The sequence below is a fragment of the Macaca thibetana genome, chromosome X (genome assembly GCF_024542745.1).
Source record: "Macaca thibetana thibetana isolate TM-01 chromosome X, ASM2454274v1, whole genome shotgun sequence".
NCBI classification, from domain to species: domain Eukaryota; kingdom Metazoa; phylum Chordata; class Mammalia; order Primates; family Cercopithecidae; genus Macaca; species Macaca thibetana.
Window position 1 is genome coordinate 35,832,821 of NC_065598.1, and position 19,351 is coordinate 35,852,171.

At 36.7% G+C, this 19,351-nt stretch overlaps 1 protein-coding gene across 1 annotated transcript in view; it reads left to right on the forward strand.

The window, feature by feature from the left end:
- The first annotated feature begins 319 nt into the window (after positions 1 to 319).
- Positions 320 to 19,351, forward strand: part of CFAP47 (cilia and flagella associated protein 47) — a 439,964-nt gene continuing 420,932 nt past the window's right edge. The window contains exons 1-3 of the mRNA XM_050776518.1: positions 320 to 638; positions 4,922 to 5,073; positions 18,763 to 18,878. Of these exons, the coding sequence (XP_050632475.1) occupies positions 363 to 638; positions 4,922 to 5,073; positions 18,763 to 18,878 (544 nt within the window). The 5' untranslated portion in view covers positions 320 to 362. The remainder of the gene's footprint in view (positions 639 to 4,921; positions 5,074 to 18,762; positions 18,879 to 19,351) is intronic.

Below are 19,351 nucleotides of genomic sequence, written 5' to 3' on the forward strand. Positions count from 1 at the left end.
AGTTTACAGTGCATCTATGGGCAGATTTCTTTGAAATGCATGGTACTTTAAACTTGGTCTTAAGAGAGGTCCAGGAAAATGCCCACTAAGCCTCTGTGATTTTAATACCTTGCCAGGCCATGGCAAAGTGAGGTGCCTCTGACGTTTGGGCTGCCACAGCGTGTTTTTCAGTTACTCTGGTGACACCTGTGACCTGAGGGTTATTCTGTTCCCGTTACCAACTCGCGCAGGTTGGGAGGCGCCAATGAGAGCAGGGCTTGAAACTAGCGCGTGGCGTCTGATCGTTGCCTAGCGACGGTCGTTGCCGCTAATCCTTGGCCGGACAGATCCACATCTGTTTTCTGGCTACCGAGAGGGCAGCCATGAACACCCAAAGGGGTTCCCTCGCCGTGAACACCCAAAGGGGTTCCCTCACCATAAGCATCCAAAGGGGTTCCCTCGCCATGAGCATCCAAAGGGGTTCCTTCGTCTCCCGGGATGTGGATAGCCCGGGGAAAGACATGCAGCTGCGGGTGATCCCGGCTGAGGTGAAGTTCCTGGACACGATGGCCGGGAGGGTGTACCGCCTCCCGATTACTGTGCATAATCTTGGCCGCTGGAACCAGAAAATCCGATTTAAGGAGCCCATCAAGCCACAGGTGACACACTAAGGGGTGCTGGGAGCAGGACCTTGTGAGAGCGCCTCCTCACACGGCGTCTCTCTTTGCCCCAGGGAGTAGTCATCTGGCTCCTGCAGGGATGGAGGGAGGATTGGGCTTCCTGGGAAACAGTGACAGGTTTGTGTGTGTGTGCTCTTTTTTTTCCCCCCTCTTTGTTTTCTGTTTCGTTAAGGATTAGGAGATGGGGAGGGCAGGGTGGAGAAAAGCTGACTTAGAGCCTCCCCATTTCTTCAACCTGAGTTTAGAAACTTGTTAACAATCCCAAAATCTGTGCAGTTTGGTTTTATGATTTTGCTGTTGCCTTAAGAATTATGAGAACAAAATTCTCTATTAACTGTCCTTTGAATCATAAAGTGCCTGATAACTCCAGGAACTGTAGGATTAGTGGAAAGGTTCATTATTTCATATTTTAACAAACATTTGTTAAGCACCTACTCTATAACAGGCATTTGTTAAGCACCTACTCTATAACAGGCAATAGACATGGGGAATACAGAATGGACACAGCCCTGCCCTCATAGAACTTAGAAACTAATGAGGGGGTTTTAGTACAGATCTAACCATCAAGATAGTTATTGTTCTGAGAGGGTGTTTCTGTCTTATAATTTAAAAGTGGGCAGAATTTCCTCTGTATCTCACTGTGTTATTTTACATCATGTGTGTGAATGGATGATTATTAGTTCAGTATGATCACATTTTCTCAGGCAAATTTTTCATATAGGAAACGTGGTAAGAATTTTTGAAATATAAGCAATAAATAATTGAAAAGTTCAAGAGATATTCCTAATGAAAAATAGTGTTGAATACAGCCTGACTTATATGTGCAGAAATAAAAAGATGTCCATAATTTTAGATTAAATTTACATATATTTCTTTGTATATATGTAGAAAAACCTATGTTAATGATTAGAAGAGCAATGAGAAAAAGGATTTCCATGTTCTAATTTTTGCTCTGTTAAAAAATCGATGTATTATTTACTTACACTAAAGTGCACAGATCTCAAAAGTAAAGTTTGATGAATTTACAAAAAAATAAATATATATGTGTGTGTAGACAGATAGCTAGATATATAATCTCCATTAGCTACCACCTGGGTCAAATAATAGAATATTTTCACCACCCAAGATCACCAGTGCTTCTTCCTTACAATACCTGGAGTAATCACCCTGTGGAACTGACCACTATTCTGATTTCTAACACCATAGATTAGTTTGGCCTGTCCTTGGCTTTCATATCAATGGAATCAGGTTTTAATGGTTTTTATATTTAAATATTTTTATTAAAAAGTATATCTCGAGAGACTACTGACTCCTCTTTAAATCAAAAAGTACTTGCTTGCTCCAAATACTGTAAAATTAGGGAAAGGCTGTGTTATTTCACTACCTTAGCACATATTTATTGAACAATTAAATGTGTATCTGAAAATACTTTCTTTTGAAACTCAAGCTGGTGGTAATGTTTGGATGTGGACAAACGCTATTTTATGGATGTTCTGGGGACACTTGTATGGATGTTTTCTGTGCAGTAACAAGAAAAATATTATAATTGGTTTCATTTCTAGGATATAATGGAAAACAATTCATTCCACAAGTCTTGACATTGACAAGAGAACATCCAGATATGCTTACTAGTTAGAAGCCAATATCAGTGTGAATTTTCCTTTGTTGCAAGACTATGAAATGCACTCCTGATCCTTCATAAAGGGAATTAGATAAATAGTGAAAAGTGCATCTTGTGGGGGTGGGGGATAAGAAAAAGTAAAAACAAGGTGCTGTGGAGAGGTCATTGTCATCATCACTATTATAATTACTCAGAAAATGATTCCTCTAACATACAGCAGTGCTTGTTTTTCACCCAGACTCAAGAACCTGTATTGACCCTATGTATTTTTACACCTATACTGAGCACCTTCCTCGCTTCTTCTCCACTTTTAATATCCATTCTCTAAGACAAGACCAGGTACACTCCTTCCTAGCCCACAATAATCATGTCCTCTCATGGATTTTCATGACACTTATGTCTGTATCACTCATATGGTGATTAACTAGTCCCTGGCTTATATTTAATTTTCGAGAGGTTTGTGGTCTGCTTCTTTAAAGAGATTATATATTCAGGAGAGGGACTCTTTCTAGCTGAAGGGGAGGAAGTGCTTATGATTTAGAGTCAGATAGATATGTTTTTGAATCTTCACTTCCTGAGTGACTTCAGACATTAATTATACTTTACATATCCAGTTCCCTCATCTATATACTGAGAGCCTTACTATCAGCCTCACAGGACTGTAGAAGTGTATTTACATAAGATAATAGATGTAAAATGCTTGACACATTATAAATGCATCACAGATATTATTTCTCTTTTTTCTCCCTTTATATTTTTCCTGGCGCCAAGCACATGTCTTACTAGAACAAAAGTGTTTTTGTCCTCTTCGTTATATTCTTCTTTTATATTTCTTCCAAGTTATGAAGCTCAAATTCCCATGAATAAAGCATATACAATATACATATGAGGGCCGGGCACGACGGCTCATGCCTGTGATTCCCAGCACTTTGGGAGGCTGAGGCGGGTAGATCACGAGGTCAAGAGATTGAGACCATCCTGGCCAACATGGTGAAACCCCGTCTCTATTAAAAATATAAAATTAGCTGGGCATGGTGGCGCGCACCTCCCAGCTACTCAGGAGACTGAGGCAGGAAAATCGCTTGAACCTGGGAGGTGGAGGTTGCGGTGAGCCGAGATTGCACCACTGCATTCCAACCTGGTGACAGAGCGAGACTCCATCTCAAAAAAAAAAAAAGTATATATATACACACACACACATATATGTGTATATAAATATATATACACACACACACATATATGTGTATATAAATATATATACACACACATATATGTGTATATAAATATATACACACACATATATGTGTATATAAATATATATACACACACACACATATATGTGTATATAAATATATATACACACACATATATGTGTATATAAATATATACACACACATATATGTGTATATAATATATACTTATATATATGTGTATATATATATACACATATATGTGTGTGTATATTTATGCACAAACACATATGTACGTGCATGTGGGTATATATTATGTATGTATATGATTGAGCAACATTTTTATTAGGTTGTTCTTCCTTTTTTCTGCAGTCAAAATGCTCTACCACTGAGCCATACCCCCTCTTCTTCCTTTTTTCTGTATTTAGATTTTAAGCTTCTTATAATAGAGGCCATATTAGTTCTATATGTATATTTTAAACTAGACTATTGGCATTTATATGTTTCTTAGCTACCTGCATTGTCAGATTCAAGTTGTGTACTCTTGAAAGCATATCTTAAAGATCTAGAATCAGATAGATATAAACATGAGCATTAAGTCTTTGCCTTTAGGTACATAAGACAAATATCACATGCTCTCACTTATATGTGAAATATAAAAATTTAGACTCATAGAAGTAGAGAGTAGAATGGTGGTTACCAAAGACTGAGGGTTGAGGTGGGCAGAGAAAGGAAAAATGTTGGTCAAAGGGTACAAAATTTCAGTTAAACAGGAAGAATTAGTTCGGGTGATCTATTGCACAGCAAGGTGACTATAGTTAATAATAATGTATTGTATATCTCAAAATTGTTAAAAGAATGGATTTTAAATGTTCCCAGTACAAATAAATAAGTGATGTGATGGATATGTTAATTAGCCTGATTTGCTCGTTCCACAATATATACCTGTATTAATACATCATATTGTACTCAACGAATATATACAATTATTTGTCAATTAAAAACAAAATTAAAAAGTCTTTGGCATTAGGGCAGGAATAGAGCCTGTATTTTGATAATAATATAACACTCCTAACTATAGTTGCTCACGTTATTTATTTATTTATTTTTTGAGATGGAGTCTTGCTCTGTCACCCAGGCTGGGGTGCAATGGTGCGATCTCGGCTCACTGCAATCTCCATCTTCCGGGTTCAAACAATTCCCCTGCCTCAGCCTCCCGAGTAGCTGGGACTACAGGTGGGCACCACCACGCCTGGATAATTTTTTGTATTTTAGTAGAGATGGGGTTTCACCATGTTGGCCAGGATGGTTTCGATCTCCCGAACTCATGATCCGCTGGCTTCCACCTCCCAAAGTGCTGGGATTACAGGCGTGAACCATTGTGCCTGGCCACGATATTTTTTTTATAAGGAGTTAAGATGTATAATTTGATTCTCTTTCTCCCACTGAAGTTTAAACTGATGTTGACCAGTCTGGATAAAGAACTTGCTTCTGGCCTTCAGATGACAGCTATGGTGGAATATCATCCTGATAAAGATGAAGACACTTTTGACCGACTACTTATTTCAATAGAAAATAAAACAACAGAAATTCCTCTAATTGGGTATGTAATCTTCATAGTTCATGCTGACGTTTTGAATACTCTTTAAATAAAAATGAGGGTCAAAGTAATATTCTGTATTTTTTCTGACATAGTTTCCTTACAGTTGAACTTAAAGGACACATTTTTAGAAAATTGTAATGTTTGTAAGAAATGAAACCTCATTCTCTGTTATTTTTATTAAAATAACATTCAACAATTGAATGTATTAATAATTGGATTTTTGCAAACTTATATTCACATTTTAAGTTAATTTTAAAGTATTGTCAGGTTCACTTCACTAAATTTTAAATTAGGCAAATGTTTGGTGTCAAAAAAGTCAAAATGCTGTTCTTCTAAGACTGGTTGAAAAATGTGGATGGATATGAGTATAAAAAAGAGCTAAGTGACTGACTTGGTTGTTACAAATTATTTATTTGACCAGGATGAATGATGATTCATTTGTTGTTTTTTAATATTAAAAAGTATATTTCTGTTCATTGTAAATTTATCTATCAAAATTAGTGTTAAAATTTACAGTGTTTCTTTATTTATATACATACACGTATGATCCTCCTTTTCCCCAGCAAAATGTGGTTTCCATAGGTGTTTTCTTTTGCCTCTATTTTCCCAACACCTACAGAATTAATTTGGAATATTTTCTGCTGATTACGTGGTATTAGATATATACCTTTTAAAAAATTCCCTTTTATTCAAGCTGGGTGTGGTGGCTCATGCCTGTAATCCTAGTACTTAGCACTTTGGGAGGCCAAGGTGGGTGGATCACTTGAGCTCAGGAGTTGGAGACCAGCCTGGGCAACATGGTGAAACCCCACCTCTACAGAAAATACAAAAAAAAAAAAAAAAAAACTGGGAGTGGTAGTGCATGCCTGTAGTCCCAGCTACTTGTAGGGCTGAAGCAAGAGGATCACTTGAACCCAAGAGGTAGAGGCTACAGCGAGCCGAGATCACACCACTGCACTCCAGTCTGGGTGACAAAGTGAGACCCTGTCTCAAAAAAAACAAAACAAAACAAAACAAAAAAACAATTCCCTTTCTTTTTCATTTCTATGAGCTAAATTTAGATCCTCAATTATTTTGTTTCTTCGCGTTGTTGAGAAGTTCTGATTTAGCACATCATCCCATTTTGCATAGGAATCAAACAGTAGACACATGGTAGGAAAAAACAAGCTATTAACCCAGTATAAATATTTAATTTGTGTTTTGCAATTTAAATAGAACCATTTTGGATGCATTCTGCACTTTGACATATCTATGAGTGGAACTCAGATTTGCTTGTTTGTGGTATGTATGAAGAGACAGGTTGAAGATGCTTCTGTCCTCAAAAACAGATTTTTTTCTTGTTTCCAGAGTTTTGTTTCTTGTTTCTGATGCCCTCTCTCATCAGAAGTCTATTTCTCACCACGGTTGCAATATAAGGAGAGCACTGCCCCTCTTTTGGTGTGATGGACAAGGTTGAAGGAAGGGGTGTGTGTGTGTGTGTATATGTGTGTGCATGTGTGTTATCAATTTCTATACATTTTTTATCACCTGTGTAGGTTCTTGTATCCACCACCACAGTCAAGACAGTGAACAGTTCCAATACCACAAGAAAATCCCTCCTGTTGCTTTATTACAACTGTATCTACTTCCCTTCTGCCTCACACCTACAATCCCTAAACTGTGGATACTGCTAATCTGTTTTCTATGTCTAAAATGTTTGTCATCTCAAATATATTACATAAATTGAATCACATACTATGTAGCCTTCTGTTTTTTTCTTGCAGCAACATTTCTTGCAGGAGATTCAGCCAAGTTGTTGAATGTATCAATATTTTGTTCCTTTTTATTGCTGAATAGTATTCTATGATATATATATATATATATTATATATATATATATATATTTGTTTAACAATTGACCTGTTGAAGAACAAAGGGACAGATTCCAGTTTTTAGCTATCACAAATAAGCTGTTTTAATATTCTTGTACAAGTTTTGTGTGAGCATAAGTTTTTATTTTTTCTGGGATAAATGCTCATGAGTGTAATTGTAGGGTCACATGGTAATTACGTATTTTGTTTAACAGAAAATCCCAAATTGCTTTTGAGAGCACCTATACCATTTTACATTTCAAATAGTGATATATGAGTACTCCACTTGGACGATATATTTGCCAGTATTTTTTGCTTTCATCACTATTTAAAAATTTTAGCGATTCTGATAGATATTTAATGGAATCTCTCCATAGTTTTAATTTGCATTTCCCCCATGACTAATGATGTTGACAACATATTTTCAGGAGCTTCTTTGCCATCTGAGTACCCTCTCTAGTGAAATCTCTGTTAATGTGTTTTTCTCATTTTCTGATTATACTGCTCTTTATTATTGAATTTTGCAATTTCTTTGTATATTCTGGATACAAGCCTTTTTGATGGTTATGTAGCTTGCGAATATGCTCTCCCAGTTTGAGGTTTGACTTTTCATCCTTTTAACAGGGTATTTTGTAGAACAAAAGCGTTTTTTTTTTTTTTATGTTCAATGATGTCCAATTTATCAATTTTCCTTAAATTAGTACTGCTTTTTAGTGTTAAGTCTAAGAACTCTTTGCCTAACCCTTGATCGTAATGGTTGAAGATTTTCTCCTATTTTTAACTTTTAAAGTTTTACATTTAAGTCTATGATATATTTTGAATTAATTTTTGTATAAAGTGTGGTTTACATTGAGGTTCTAATTATTGCCTATAGATGTTCAATTGCTCCGACCAAATTTGTTGAAAAAGCTATTTTCCTTCATTGAATTGTATGCCCTTGATAAAAATCACTTCAGCATAATCTGCATTGGTCTATTTCTGTGTTCTGCATTTTTCCATTCATCTGTGTATCCATACGTTTGCCAACATCATGCTACCTTGATTACCTTTGCTATATAGTAATTCTTAATATCATGTACAGTAATTCCTCACGTATTATTCTTTGTCACCATTAGTTTAGTTATCAAAATATCTCTACCTTTCCATGTAAGTTTTAGAATAATCTTTCTGAGCCTGAAAAAAAAATATTGCTGGGATTTTGAGAATAATTGAGCTTAGCTTATAGATCAATTTGAGGGAAATTGACATCTTTACTATGGTAAGTCTCCCCAAATATGAATGTGCTGTGTCTTTCCATTTATTTGGGTCTTCTTTGATTTCTTTTATCAGTATTTTGTAATTTTCAGCACAGAGATTCTCTACATGTGTTGTTAAGTATATAACTATTTCATTTTCTTTGGAGTGATTGCAAATAATATTGTGTTTTTAATTTTGGTTACTGCATATTCCTTGTTGCTATATACAGAGAAGTGATTGATTTTTGTTTGTTGACATTGTATCCTCTAACCTTGCTGAACTCCCTTTTTAGGAGGTTTTTGTATGTTTTCTAGATTCTTTGCCATCTTATATGTAGATAATTGTGTCATCTGCAGACAGGGATAGTTCATTTGTGTGTTTTTTCCCATTCCAAAGTATATGCGTTTCACCTTTTTTTTCTTGCTTTATTTACATGGCTAGAACTTTCAGTATTTTGTTGTGTAAGAGTGGTGAAACTGGGCTCAGTGGTTCACCCTTGTAATCCCAGCACTTCGGGAGGCTGAGGCAGGCGGATCACCTGAGGCCAGGAGTTCGAGACCAGCCTGGCCAACATGGAGAAACGTCGTCTCTACTAGAAATACAAAAATTAGCTGGGTGTGGCGGTGCACACTTGTAATCTCAGCTACTTGGAAGGCTGAGGCACAAGAATCACCTGAGCCTGGAAGGTGGAGGTTGCAGTGAGCTGAAATCATGCCAATGCACTTCAGCCTGGGTGTCAGAGTGTGGCTCATCTTGCATCATTCTTTTTATATATTCTGGAATTTGATTTGCTCCTGTTTTATTAGGGATTATTGTGTCCCAGTTTGTTAGTGATATTGGTTTATAGTTTGTTTGTTTGATTGATTGATTGGTTTGCTTTTCTTTATTGTCGTTGTATGGTTTTGCTATCAGGATAGTGCCAGCCTCATAAAATGAATTTGGAAATGCTCCCTCTTCCGTATTCTAGAAGAACTTATTTAATATTGATAGCAATTATTTAAATGGTAGAATTCTCTAGTGGAACTGTTTGGCCTGGAGATTTTTCTTTCAGAATGTTTTAAATTATGAATTTAGTTTTTTAATTCTTATAGGGCTATTCATACTGCCTATATTATTATGTTGGTGGAGTTACTGTAGTTTCTGATTTCCACGGAATTCTTCCAATTCCAAGTTGTCAAGTTTATTATTTTAGAGTTGTTAGAATTTTTTTCTTATTATTTTTAAATAAATAATAAGCTGCTGCATCTGTAGTGATATCCTTTCTTTCATTTCTGATGTTGAACATGTGTGTATTTTGTCCTTTTTTAAAGTATTGCTAGTGGCTTATCAACTTTATTGACTTTTTTTCCAAAGAATCAGCTTTCTATCATTGACTTTCCTATCATTTTATTTTAAATTCTCTTGGTTGCTGCTCTCTATTATTTCTTTTCTTCTGCTTGATTTGAATTAATATTGCTCTTGTTCTAGTTTTTGATATTGGAAATTAGACAATGAGTTTGAGACAATTTCTCATTTCTAATGTAAATATGTAACGTTATAAATGACCCTCAGCACTACTTTAGCTGTGCCCTACAAATTTTTATATATTTTTATTTTGACTCAGTTTTATGTATTTAATTTTTTTTAAACTTTCTTTTTGACTCCTGGATTATTTAAAAGTGTGTTAATTTCCATAGGTTTATTATGGACATATTTATGATCATTATTCCTTTCTGTTAGATTGATCCTTTTATTATATATAATATCCCTCTTTGTTCATGGTGATTTTCTTGCACTGAAGCCTCTATTAGATATTAATATAGCTTTTTGCACTTTTTTTCTAAGTAAAATTTGAATACTATGTTGTTTCCTATTTGTTTACTTTCACCCTACTATGGCCTTGTATTTAAACTGAGTTTCTTCTAAGCAGCAGCATATAGTTGGGCAATGGTTGCCTTCCCCATATTTTCAACCTCTGTCTTTTGATTGTTGTATCTAGACTATTTATATTGAAGTTAATTTGTATATGCTATAACTTGTCTGCTTGTTTATTATTTGTTTTCTCATTGTTCTCTTTGTTTCTCATACTTCTGTTTCTCATTTTTGCAATCCTGTAGGTTAATTGAAGGTTATTTTAGGATTGTGTCTTCATGTATTTATACTGTTTTTTTTTGCATCTCTTTGCATAATTATTGTAGTGGTTTCTCTGGGTATTTCAATATACATACGTGATATAATATTCTAGTGGCATAAACATTTTGTCACTTTAAGTGAAGCGTAGAAGCTTCATTTCCATCCGAGTCTTTTTTTCTTTCCCTACTTTTAAATATTACTATCTTGAATATCTAAGAGTGTTATGATTCTTGTTTTCATCATCAAATATAATTTATAAAACTTATGAGAAAAAATATAGCTGATTGTATGTTGCTAGTGTTTTGCTATTTCCATTGTTCCTCCCTCCCTCCTTCCTTTTTTTCCTTCTTTGCTTCCTCCCTCCCTCCCTTCCTTTCTTCTTTCCTTGCTTCCCTCCTTTCTCTTTTTTGAGGCAGGGTCTTCCTCTGTTGCCCAGGTTGGAGTTCAGTGGTGTCAACATGGGTCACTGCAACCTCAAGTTTCTGGGCTCTAATGTTCCTCCCACCTCAGCCCCCCAAGTTGCTTGGACTACAAACATGCACCAAACCTGGCTAATTTTTCCTTCCTTCCTTCCTTCCTTCCTTCCTTCCTTCCTTCCTTCCTTCCTTCCTTCCTTCCTTCCTTCCGTCCGTCCGTCCTTCTTTCTGTCTTTCTTTCTCTCTCTCTCTTTCTTTCTTTCTTTCTTTCTTTCTTTCTTTCTTTCTTTCTTTCTTTCTTTCTTTCTTTCTTTCTTTCTTTCTTTCTTTCTCCTTCCTTCCTTCCTTCCTTCCTTCCTTCCTTCCTTCCTTCCTTCCTTCCTTCCTTCCTTCCTTCTTTCTTTCTTTCCTTCTTTCCTTCTTTCCTTCTTTCCTTCTGTCTTTCTTTCTGTCTTTCTTTCTGTCTTTCTGTCTTTCTGTCTTTCTTTCTTTCTGACGGAGTCTCCCTCTGTTGCCCAGGCTGGAGTGAGATGGCGTGATCTTGGCTCACTGCAACCTCCACCTCTTGGCTTCAAGCTATTCTCTTGCCTCAGCTTCCTGAGTAGCTGGGATTACAAGTGCATGCGACCATGCACTTTTAATTTTTGTAGAGGTGGGGTTTCACTATGTTGTGCAGGCTGGTCTCAAACTTCTTGGCTCAAGCAATCCTCCCACCTTGGCCTCCCAAAGTGCTGGGATTACAGGTGTGAGCCACTATGCCCAGCCTCCTCCATTTTTTTCTTTCTGATACTCCAAGATTCTCTTTTATTATTTCCTGACTTTCTGAAGAACTTTATTATCTTTAATTTTTTTTTTTTTTTGACGGAGTCTCACTCTGTCGTCAGTCTGGAGTGCAGGGGTGCGATGTCGGCTCACTGCAACCTCCGCCTCCCGGGTTCAAGTGATTCTCCTGCCTCAGCCTCCTGAGTAGCTGGGATTATAGGCACGCACCACCATGCCCAGCTAATTTTTTTATTTTTAGTAGAGATAGGGTTTCACCAGGTTAGCCAGGATGGTCTTGGTCTCTTGACCTTGTGATCTGCCCACTTTGGCCCCCCAAAGTGCTGGGATTACAGGCGTGAGCCACCACGCCTGGCCATATTTAATTTTTATGGGTACATAGTATGTGTATATATTTAAGGTTTACATGAGATATTTTGATAACAGGCATGCAATGACTAATAATCACATCAAGGTAAATGAGGTGTCCATCACCTCAAGCATTTATCCCTGTGTTACAAATAATCCAGTTACAGTCTTTTAGTTATTTTTAAATGTGCAATTAAATTATTTTTTACTATGGTCACCTTGTTGTGATAGTAAATACCAGGTCTTATTATTTATTCTTTCTAACTATATTTTTGCACGCATTAACCCTCCCCCTTCTTTCCTACCCCCAGCTACTCTTCCCAGCCTCTGGCAACCATCCTTCTACTCTTTATCTTCATGAGTTCAATTATTTTATTTTTTAGATCACACAAATAAGTGAGAAATAGAATGCTTGTCTTTCTGTGTCTGGCTTATATCACTTAACATAATGACCTCTAGTTACTATGTTGTTGTAAATGACTGGATCTCATTTTTTATGGCTAAATAGTACTTCATTGTGTATATGTAGCACATTTTCTTTATCCATTCATCTGTTGATGGACACTTGAGTTGCTTCCAATTCTTGGCTACTGTGAATAATGCTACAATAAACATGAGTGTGCAGATATCCCTTCAATACACTGATTTCCTTTCTTTGGGTATATACTGAGCAGTGAGATTGCTGGATCTTATGGTAGCTCTGTTTATAGTTTTTTGCGGAACCTCCAAACTGTTCTCCTTTGCTTTGTGGTTGTACTAATTTACATTCCTACCAGCAGTGTATGAGGGTTACCTTTTCTCCACATCCTTGCTAGCATTTGTTATTTCCTAACCGTTGGATAAAAGCCATTGTAATTGGGGTGAGATGATATCTCACTGTAGTTTTGATTTGCATTTCCCTGATGATCAGCGATGTTGAGCACTTTTTCATGTGACTGTTTGCCATTTGTATATCTTCTTTCAAGAAATGTCTATTCAAATTTTTTGCCCATTTTAAAATTTAACTACTGATTTTTTCCTAGAGAGTTGTTTGAGGTCCTTATATATGCTGGTTATTAATCCTTGGTCAGATGTGTAGTTTGCAAATATTTTTCCCATACTGTGGGTTGTCTCTTCACTTTGTTGATTGTTTCCTTTGCTGTGCACAAACTTTTTTACTTGATGTGATCCTAGTTGCCAATTTTTGCTTTGGTTGCCTGTGCTTGTGGGGTGCTACTCAAGAAATCTTTGCTCAGTCTAATGTTCTGGAGAGTTTTCTGGGTGGGTCCAGGGGTACCATCCAGGAACAAGGGACTGGGGTAAAGTACCTTAGAAGTCTACCTATTGTACTGTGGCTGAGCTGGTACTCAAACTACATGACACTGTTCTTCCCAGTCTTTCCTTCCCTTTCCAGAGGCAGAGGGGCCTCACCCTATGGCCGCCATCACCACTGGCCCACAGGGTGTACTGCCAAGCTTACTACTGATGTTCTCTTAAGGTCAAAGGTCTCTTTAGTCAGCTTGTGGTGAATGTTGTTTAGCCTGGGACTCATCCTTCAGGGAAGTGTACTCCCTTATGGCCCAGGGCACGTCCAGAAATGCCATCCAAGAGTTAAGGCCTGGAATCAGGATCCCCAAAGGCCTGCTTGGTGTTCTATACCTCTGTGACCAAGCTGACACCTAAGGTATTAGATAAAACACTTTTACTTTTCCCTCCACTTATGTCAGGTGGAAGGAGTCTTGCCCTGTAGCCACCACAGCTGGGAATGTGCTGAATCTCACCTGAAGCCAGCAAATTTCCAAGTGTCACCCAAGGCCCATGGCACGCTACTTAGGTATCACTGCTGGTTACTCAGGGCCCAAGGGCTCTTTAGTCAGCAGGTAATGAATCCTGCCAGGACTGGGTCCTTCCCTTCAAGGCAATAGCTTTCCTTCTGGCCCAGGGTGTGTCTAGAAATGTCATGTGTGAGCTAGGGCCTGGAAAGGTGACGTCACACCTCTGACGGGTGCTCTATCCTGCCGTGTCTGAGCTGGTATCCAAGATTCAAGACAAAGTCCTCTTTATTCTTGCCTCTTCTCTCCTCAAGTAGAAGGAAGGGGTCTCTTTTGAAGCCATGAGCTGTGCAGCCTAGGGTTGGGGAAGGGTTGGCACAAGCACTCCCCTAGCCACACCAGCTGGTGTCTTAGTAGGTTGTGTGTCTCCCCATGTCCACTGACTTTGACCCCAGTTTAACACTAGAACTCGTCTAGAAGTTACAGTCCTTGTGGCCTAGACTGCCTTTCAAGTTTATCTAGGGTCCTAGAGTGTGTTAGCTCATGGTGGCAAGGCTTGCTAGAACTCAAGTCGTGACCACTGGGATAGGTGATTCCTCTCTGGCTAAGGCTGGTTTAAATGTTCCCCTCATAGGCAGGCATCAGCTTAGGTCCCCTGTTTTACTTTCTGCTGTGACAGGGCAGCACTGAGTTCAACGCAATGTCTCACAATTGCTGTGCTCTTCCTCCCTCAAATGCACAGATTCTCTCTCCTTGCCATGCTGCCACTGCGGGAGTTGGGGAGGGTTGACAAAGGAAACTGTGTTTCCTACACTCTTGGATGCCTCTTTCGGTGATATGAAGTTAAAACCAGGTACTGTGAGTGATCACCTGATTTTTGCTTCTTACGAAGTTACTTTTTTTTTTTTTCTTTTCGTATAGATAGTGGTTAAATTGGTGTCCTTGTAGGAGGGATGATAGGTGGAGCCTTCTATTCTGCCTTCTTGCTCTGCCCACTTGAAGAATGTTTTTAGATGGTCTTTAAGGGTGTGTTGGCTAGTGACAAGTTCTTTTAGTTTTTCTTTGTCTAATGTCTGTATTTCCCCTTCATTATCAAACATAGTTTTAACAGATATCGAGTTTTCAGTTGACAGTTTTCTTTTACTTTCAGTACTTGAAAAATATTGTGACACTTCCTTCTGGACTCCATGGCGTCAGATATGATACGTGCGTTCATTTAATTTGGTGCTTCTCTATATGGAACACATTCTTTCTCTCTGGCTGATTTCATGATTTTTGTTTTTATCTTTTGTTTTCAAAAGTTTAATTATGATATGCCTTTACATGATTTTCTTTGAGTTTATCAGGTTTGGGTTCACTCAGCTTTTTGAATTTGTATGTCAGTGTCTGTTGCCAAGTTTTGGAAGTTTTAGCCATTATTAGCATTTAACTATTATTTCAGCCCCTTTCTCTTTCTTCTCTTCTTCGGAGACTTTAATGATGCAAATATTGGATCATTTATTATTGTCCCACAGGCCCCTGAGACTTTGCTCATATTTTTCTCTTTCTCTCTCAGTCTCTGTCAAGTCTGGGTGAATTCTATTAATCTAGCTTCCATTTCACTCATTTTATCTTCTGTTATCTCCATCCTGGTATTGTGTTCATCACTATGTTTTTATTTTGGTTATTGTAGTATTCAATTCTGTAATTTCCATTTGATTCTTTTTTATAACTTGTATTTATTTGCTGAGATTTTCTATTTATTCATTAGTTTCAAAAAAAACTTGAAATTGCTTGTTGCAGCATTTTTTTTTTTGTCAGTTGTTTTAAAATCCTTGCCTGATAATTTCAACCTGAGGTTCATCTTGGTTGACATCTGTTGATTGTCTGCTCTCATCAAAATTGTTATTTTTTTGGTTCCTGGTTATGACAGGTGATATTTGATTGAATGCTAAATGTTTTTTTCTGTTATGTTAGGAGACTCTGGGTCTTATTTAAATCTATTATTTTAACAGGCACACACCCCATTTATGTTCAGCATGTTTTTCTTAGCCTATTTTGTATGCTGTGGTTGTGATGACAGTTTAGTTTTCAGTATGTTTGCGGTGTTATTTTGATCCATTTTGTTTATGTGTTATCACTACTGCTCCCACTGTCTTCTGTTGGTGCTTCCTGAAGGAGTGGAGGCAATTTTTTTTTCCCAGGCCTGGCTGCCATATGTCTCTTGGTAGAGGAGAAATGTGGTAAGAACCCTATATGAGTACCCTTCTGGCTGCCCAGGTCTTCTGAGCAGATAGAGAGAGAAATCTGACTTATGGGGCAAAGAAGTCTGTTGTACTGGGCCAGTTGCTGTATCTAGATCTCTTGCAGGTCCTGCTCACCTTTCCAGGTGTCTCTGAGTGAAAAAGGAGAGGTTTGAGCCAGCAGTGACAAAGAGGCTTTTCAGATATAGCTGCTTGCAATTGCTGTTTTTTTTCTTTTCTTTTGTTTTCTTTTTTTTTTCCTGGTTTCCCCAAACTACCTTGGTGTCTTTGGACAGAAAACTCCTTTTCTCAGGAGGTGAACTCCTGAGAAAGAGAACTCCTCTTCTGCAGGATCTCAGGCCTGGAGTAGAAGGAGAGCGCTTCCCCTTGTCACTTATGATTGGTATACCTCTTAATTGATCCCCAGGCTGGCATTGTCTGGCTCACCTGGTGTGTTCAGGGGGGCTCCTGTTTGATCCAGAAAAAGAATGATTCTAACTAGGTCAGCAGGCAAAGAATCCTGGGTCTGCGTGGCCTTTCTCTGTTGGTGGGGGAATTGTAAGACACCCTGCTGCTATTGTTTCTGCAGTCCCAGAGTTCTAAATCAGCCAGCTCTCCTTTTCACCACCTTTCATCATTCTCTTTTGCTTGCCTCGTGTACCATTTTCAGGGTTTATAGTTGTGTTTAGTAGAAGGAACAGGAAAAAATGGGTTTATGCTATATTTTCTGGACCAGAAGTTTGTATTTGTTTGCTTCTCTCCATTAGATTGTAAAATTCTTGAGGTCCAGGAGAGTTTTATTTTTTTCTATAATCTAAATTGTATATATTCAGTGAATGTTTTGTGAATAAACTTAGTCCAACTGGATCTGAACTACTCCATAATGGCATGATTGGGTTGTGATTAAAAAAAACTGTCTTGGAGTGAGCACATTTATTTTTACTTTAGACTTTCTGTATATGGATCAGACATGCAATGATCCTTCTATTTGTTGTGGAGTGAACCCTGAAAAAAGAAGAAAGAAAACAGAGAAATTACATGTTTGATTTCTACATTTTCGCACATCAACCTGGACTAACAAAAGTGCCCTAGTTGGTAGATGATATAATTAGTGATTTTCAGAGCTTTTTTTCATGTGTCTCCTAAAACTATGACCTTCTTTTACATTTAAAAATATCTATGAGTTTCATCATTAGTTTGAACACTTGTAAAGAGGTAATGACTTATATATAGTAAGGGTTGCTATTTAAAAATAAGATACTTATATGCCTTTTAAAAATGTATCCAGTAGAATGAAAATATCAATAATAGTTAACAGGTGAAAAATTTACCTCTTCTCTTTTCCTCTTAAATTTGTAGCTCCATTCCATTTGTCACCACAGCATCACATCCTAATGTATTACATTTTTATGCTTAGAAGTTTTTTTTCATGATCACCAGGAATAAAGTGCATAGGCAATTTGTCTATAGTTTATGTCTATATATGTATATGTACATATGAACATATGTGTGTGCATTGCATAAACAGATAAACAGATATGTGTTTAAATATACTTGCTATGGTCATAAATCCATGCATATTTTTAACAATTCTTATAAATGTTATTATTAATACAAATTGATTAAACTCCATATATCAAACTAAGTTTGATGAGTTTTTTTAATAGAAAAGCAAAGTATTACTGGAAATATTTATAATCAGGTGAATGGAGCATTTTAAACTTTTATTTAGTTAGCATGTTTATGGATGATAGTTATTCATTGCTTATGTGAATCCCACGTGCATTTTATCCCCATTTAACATTTTTTGATACGGATGCTGAGAGAAGTTTTCTCCACAATGAGTAGATTGGAATGAAAGGATTTTATTGTAGTAATGTCTCTCAATTTTTTCAACTCTGTAAAGTTATAGGGTAAAATTACAGCAGTTGTTTGTCAAGTATTATTTTTAACAATGTGTCAGCTAAGTCAGTTGTATTCCCCTCTGTTAATGTTGATGAAAGAAAATTGGATAAACACGTTTATGTAAGTAGATTTGTTACCTAATCATTTCAGTCACTCACTTTATCAATATCAACACTAATATTTTCGATTGTCCCTTAGTTTCGTGTCCCAGAGATGTTTCCACTCCAAACCAATGCATCAACATTAAATTAAGAAAAGACGACATCGATTTCTCCTTTTGTATAAAGAAATGAGAGAGGAATTGTGAAAAATGGATTGAGAAAACAAAATCTGTAGAGGCCTCTTTGTTCTATTTGTATCAGCAAATATACTTAATGAGATAGTAAAATGGAGACACAGAGAAATCATTATATATTACCAAAATCTTAACACTGAAGTAGACTCCGTCTCTCTTTTTTTCTCTCCCCCTCTCTCTCTCTGTGTGTGTGTGAAGTGTGAAGATTCCTAAGAAATTATTCTTCAGACCTTTTTCTACATCCAAAACAGGATAATAAACTTAGGGGTACTTTTTAACCATGAATGTCTAGCCAAATAGAAAATGTATGTAAATTTATGAGGTTTGTATATAAGATGATAATGGATTTTTAAAAACTTGTATGAACCCATGCTACAAATATGCTACAGTGAATTTTTTAGAAATACATATGAAAAATAAATTGTATCATTTTGTACTTACATCTTGTTGTAGACCCTAGATGATGTGTTACAGCATCACTGCATTCTTTTATTTCATAAGATTTGGAAACATTCAAACTATTTATTTGGGATGGCATACCATGCACTTAGATGCATAAAGTCTCATTTCTTTTTTAAAAATGTAACCCATTACCTTGTTTTCATTTCTTTATTTCATCATTCCTTTTATTGAAAAATATGCCACCAGTAGACCTGTAAATAAACTGAAATGTCTTTTAAGGACTTAAGTGTCCATCTGTATTCCCCTACATATTTAACGATCAGGCTGTTATGATTGTTAAATTAATTATGTGGCCTTCTTTTCTCCTCCCTAGGTTGATTCCATCCTGTAATTTGGAAATTCAATCAGTAGTTAATTTTGGCACATTGGTTGCCAATAGTAAAGTGTATTCTAAAGAGGTTACTATCAATAACCGTGGCAAAGCTCCAGGTAAATGCTTCCCGTCATATTTACTTACACTTTTAGAAGAGTTGATATTATTTGAAATGTATATCTTGTGTAATAGATTACCTAATTTAACTGAAAAAAGTCTATCATTTGAAATAGCTCAAAACCAAAGGTCCTTAATAGTATTACTGTAAAAGACTGATAGGCAGCAATTCAAAAAAAATAAATAAATAAACCTTTCTCCTTATAAGCCTGATTAATACAATCAGAAAATGACTCGTGATGTACCTCAGGATAGGAGGCAGGATAGTGTCAGAGAAGTTATACAGTTCAGAGACAGAATTAGAGCACAGTGCCTTATTAGTCATGTGATCTGGGGCAAGTATTTTTAAGGATTCTGAACTTGAGATTCCTCATTTATAAACTGGGACTGATAAAATGTACGATGGTGAATTATGTACATACTTTGAATTGTGGTATTTTACTTGGCTCATCATAGATGCTTAATAAATGTT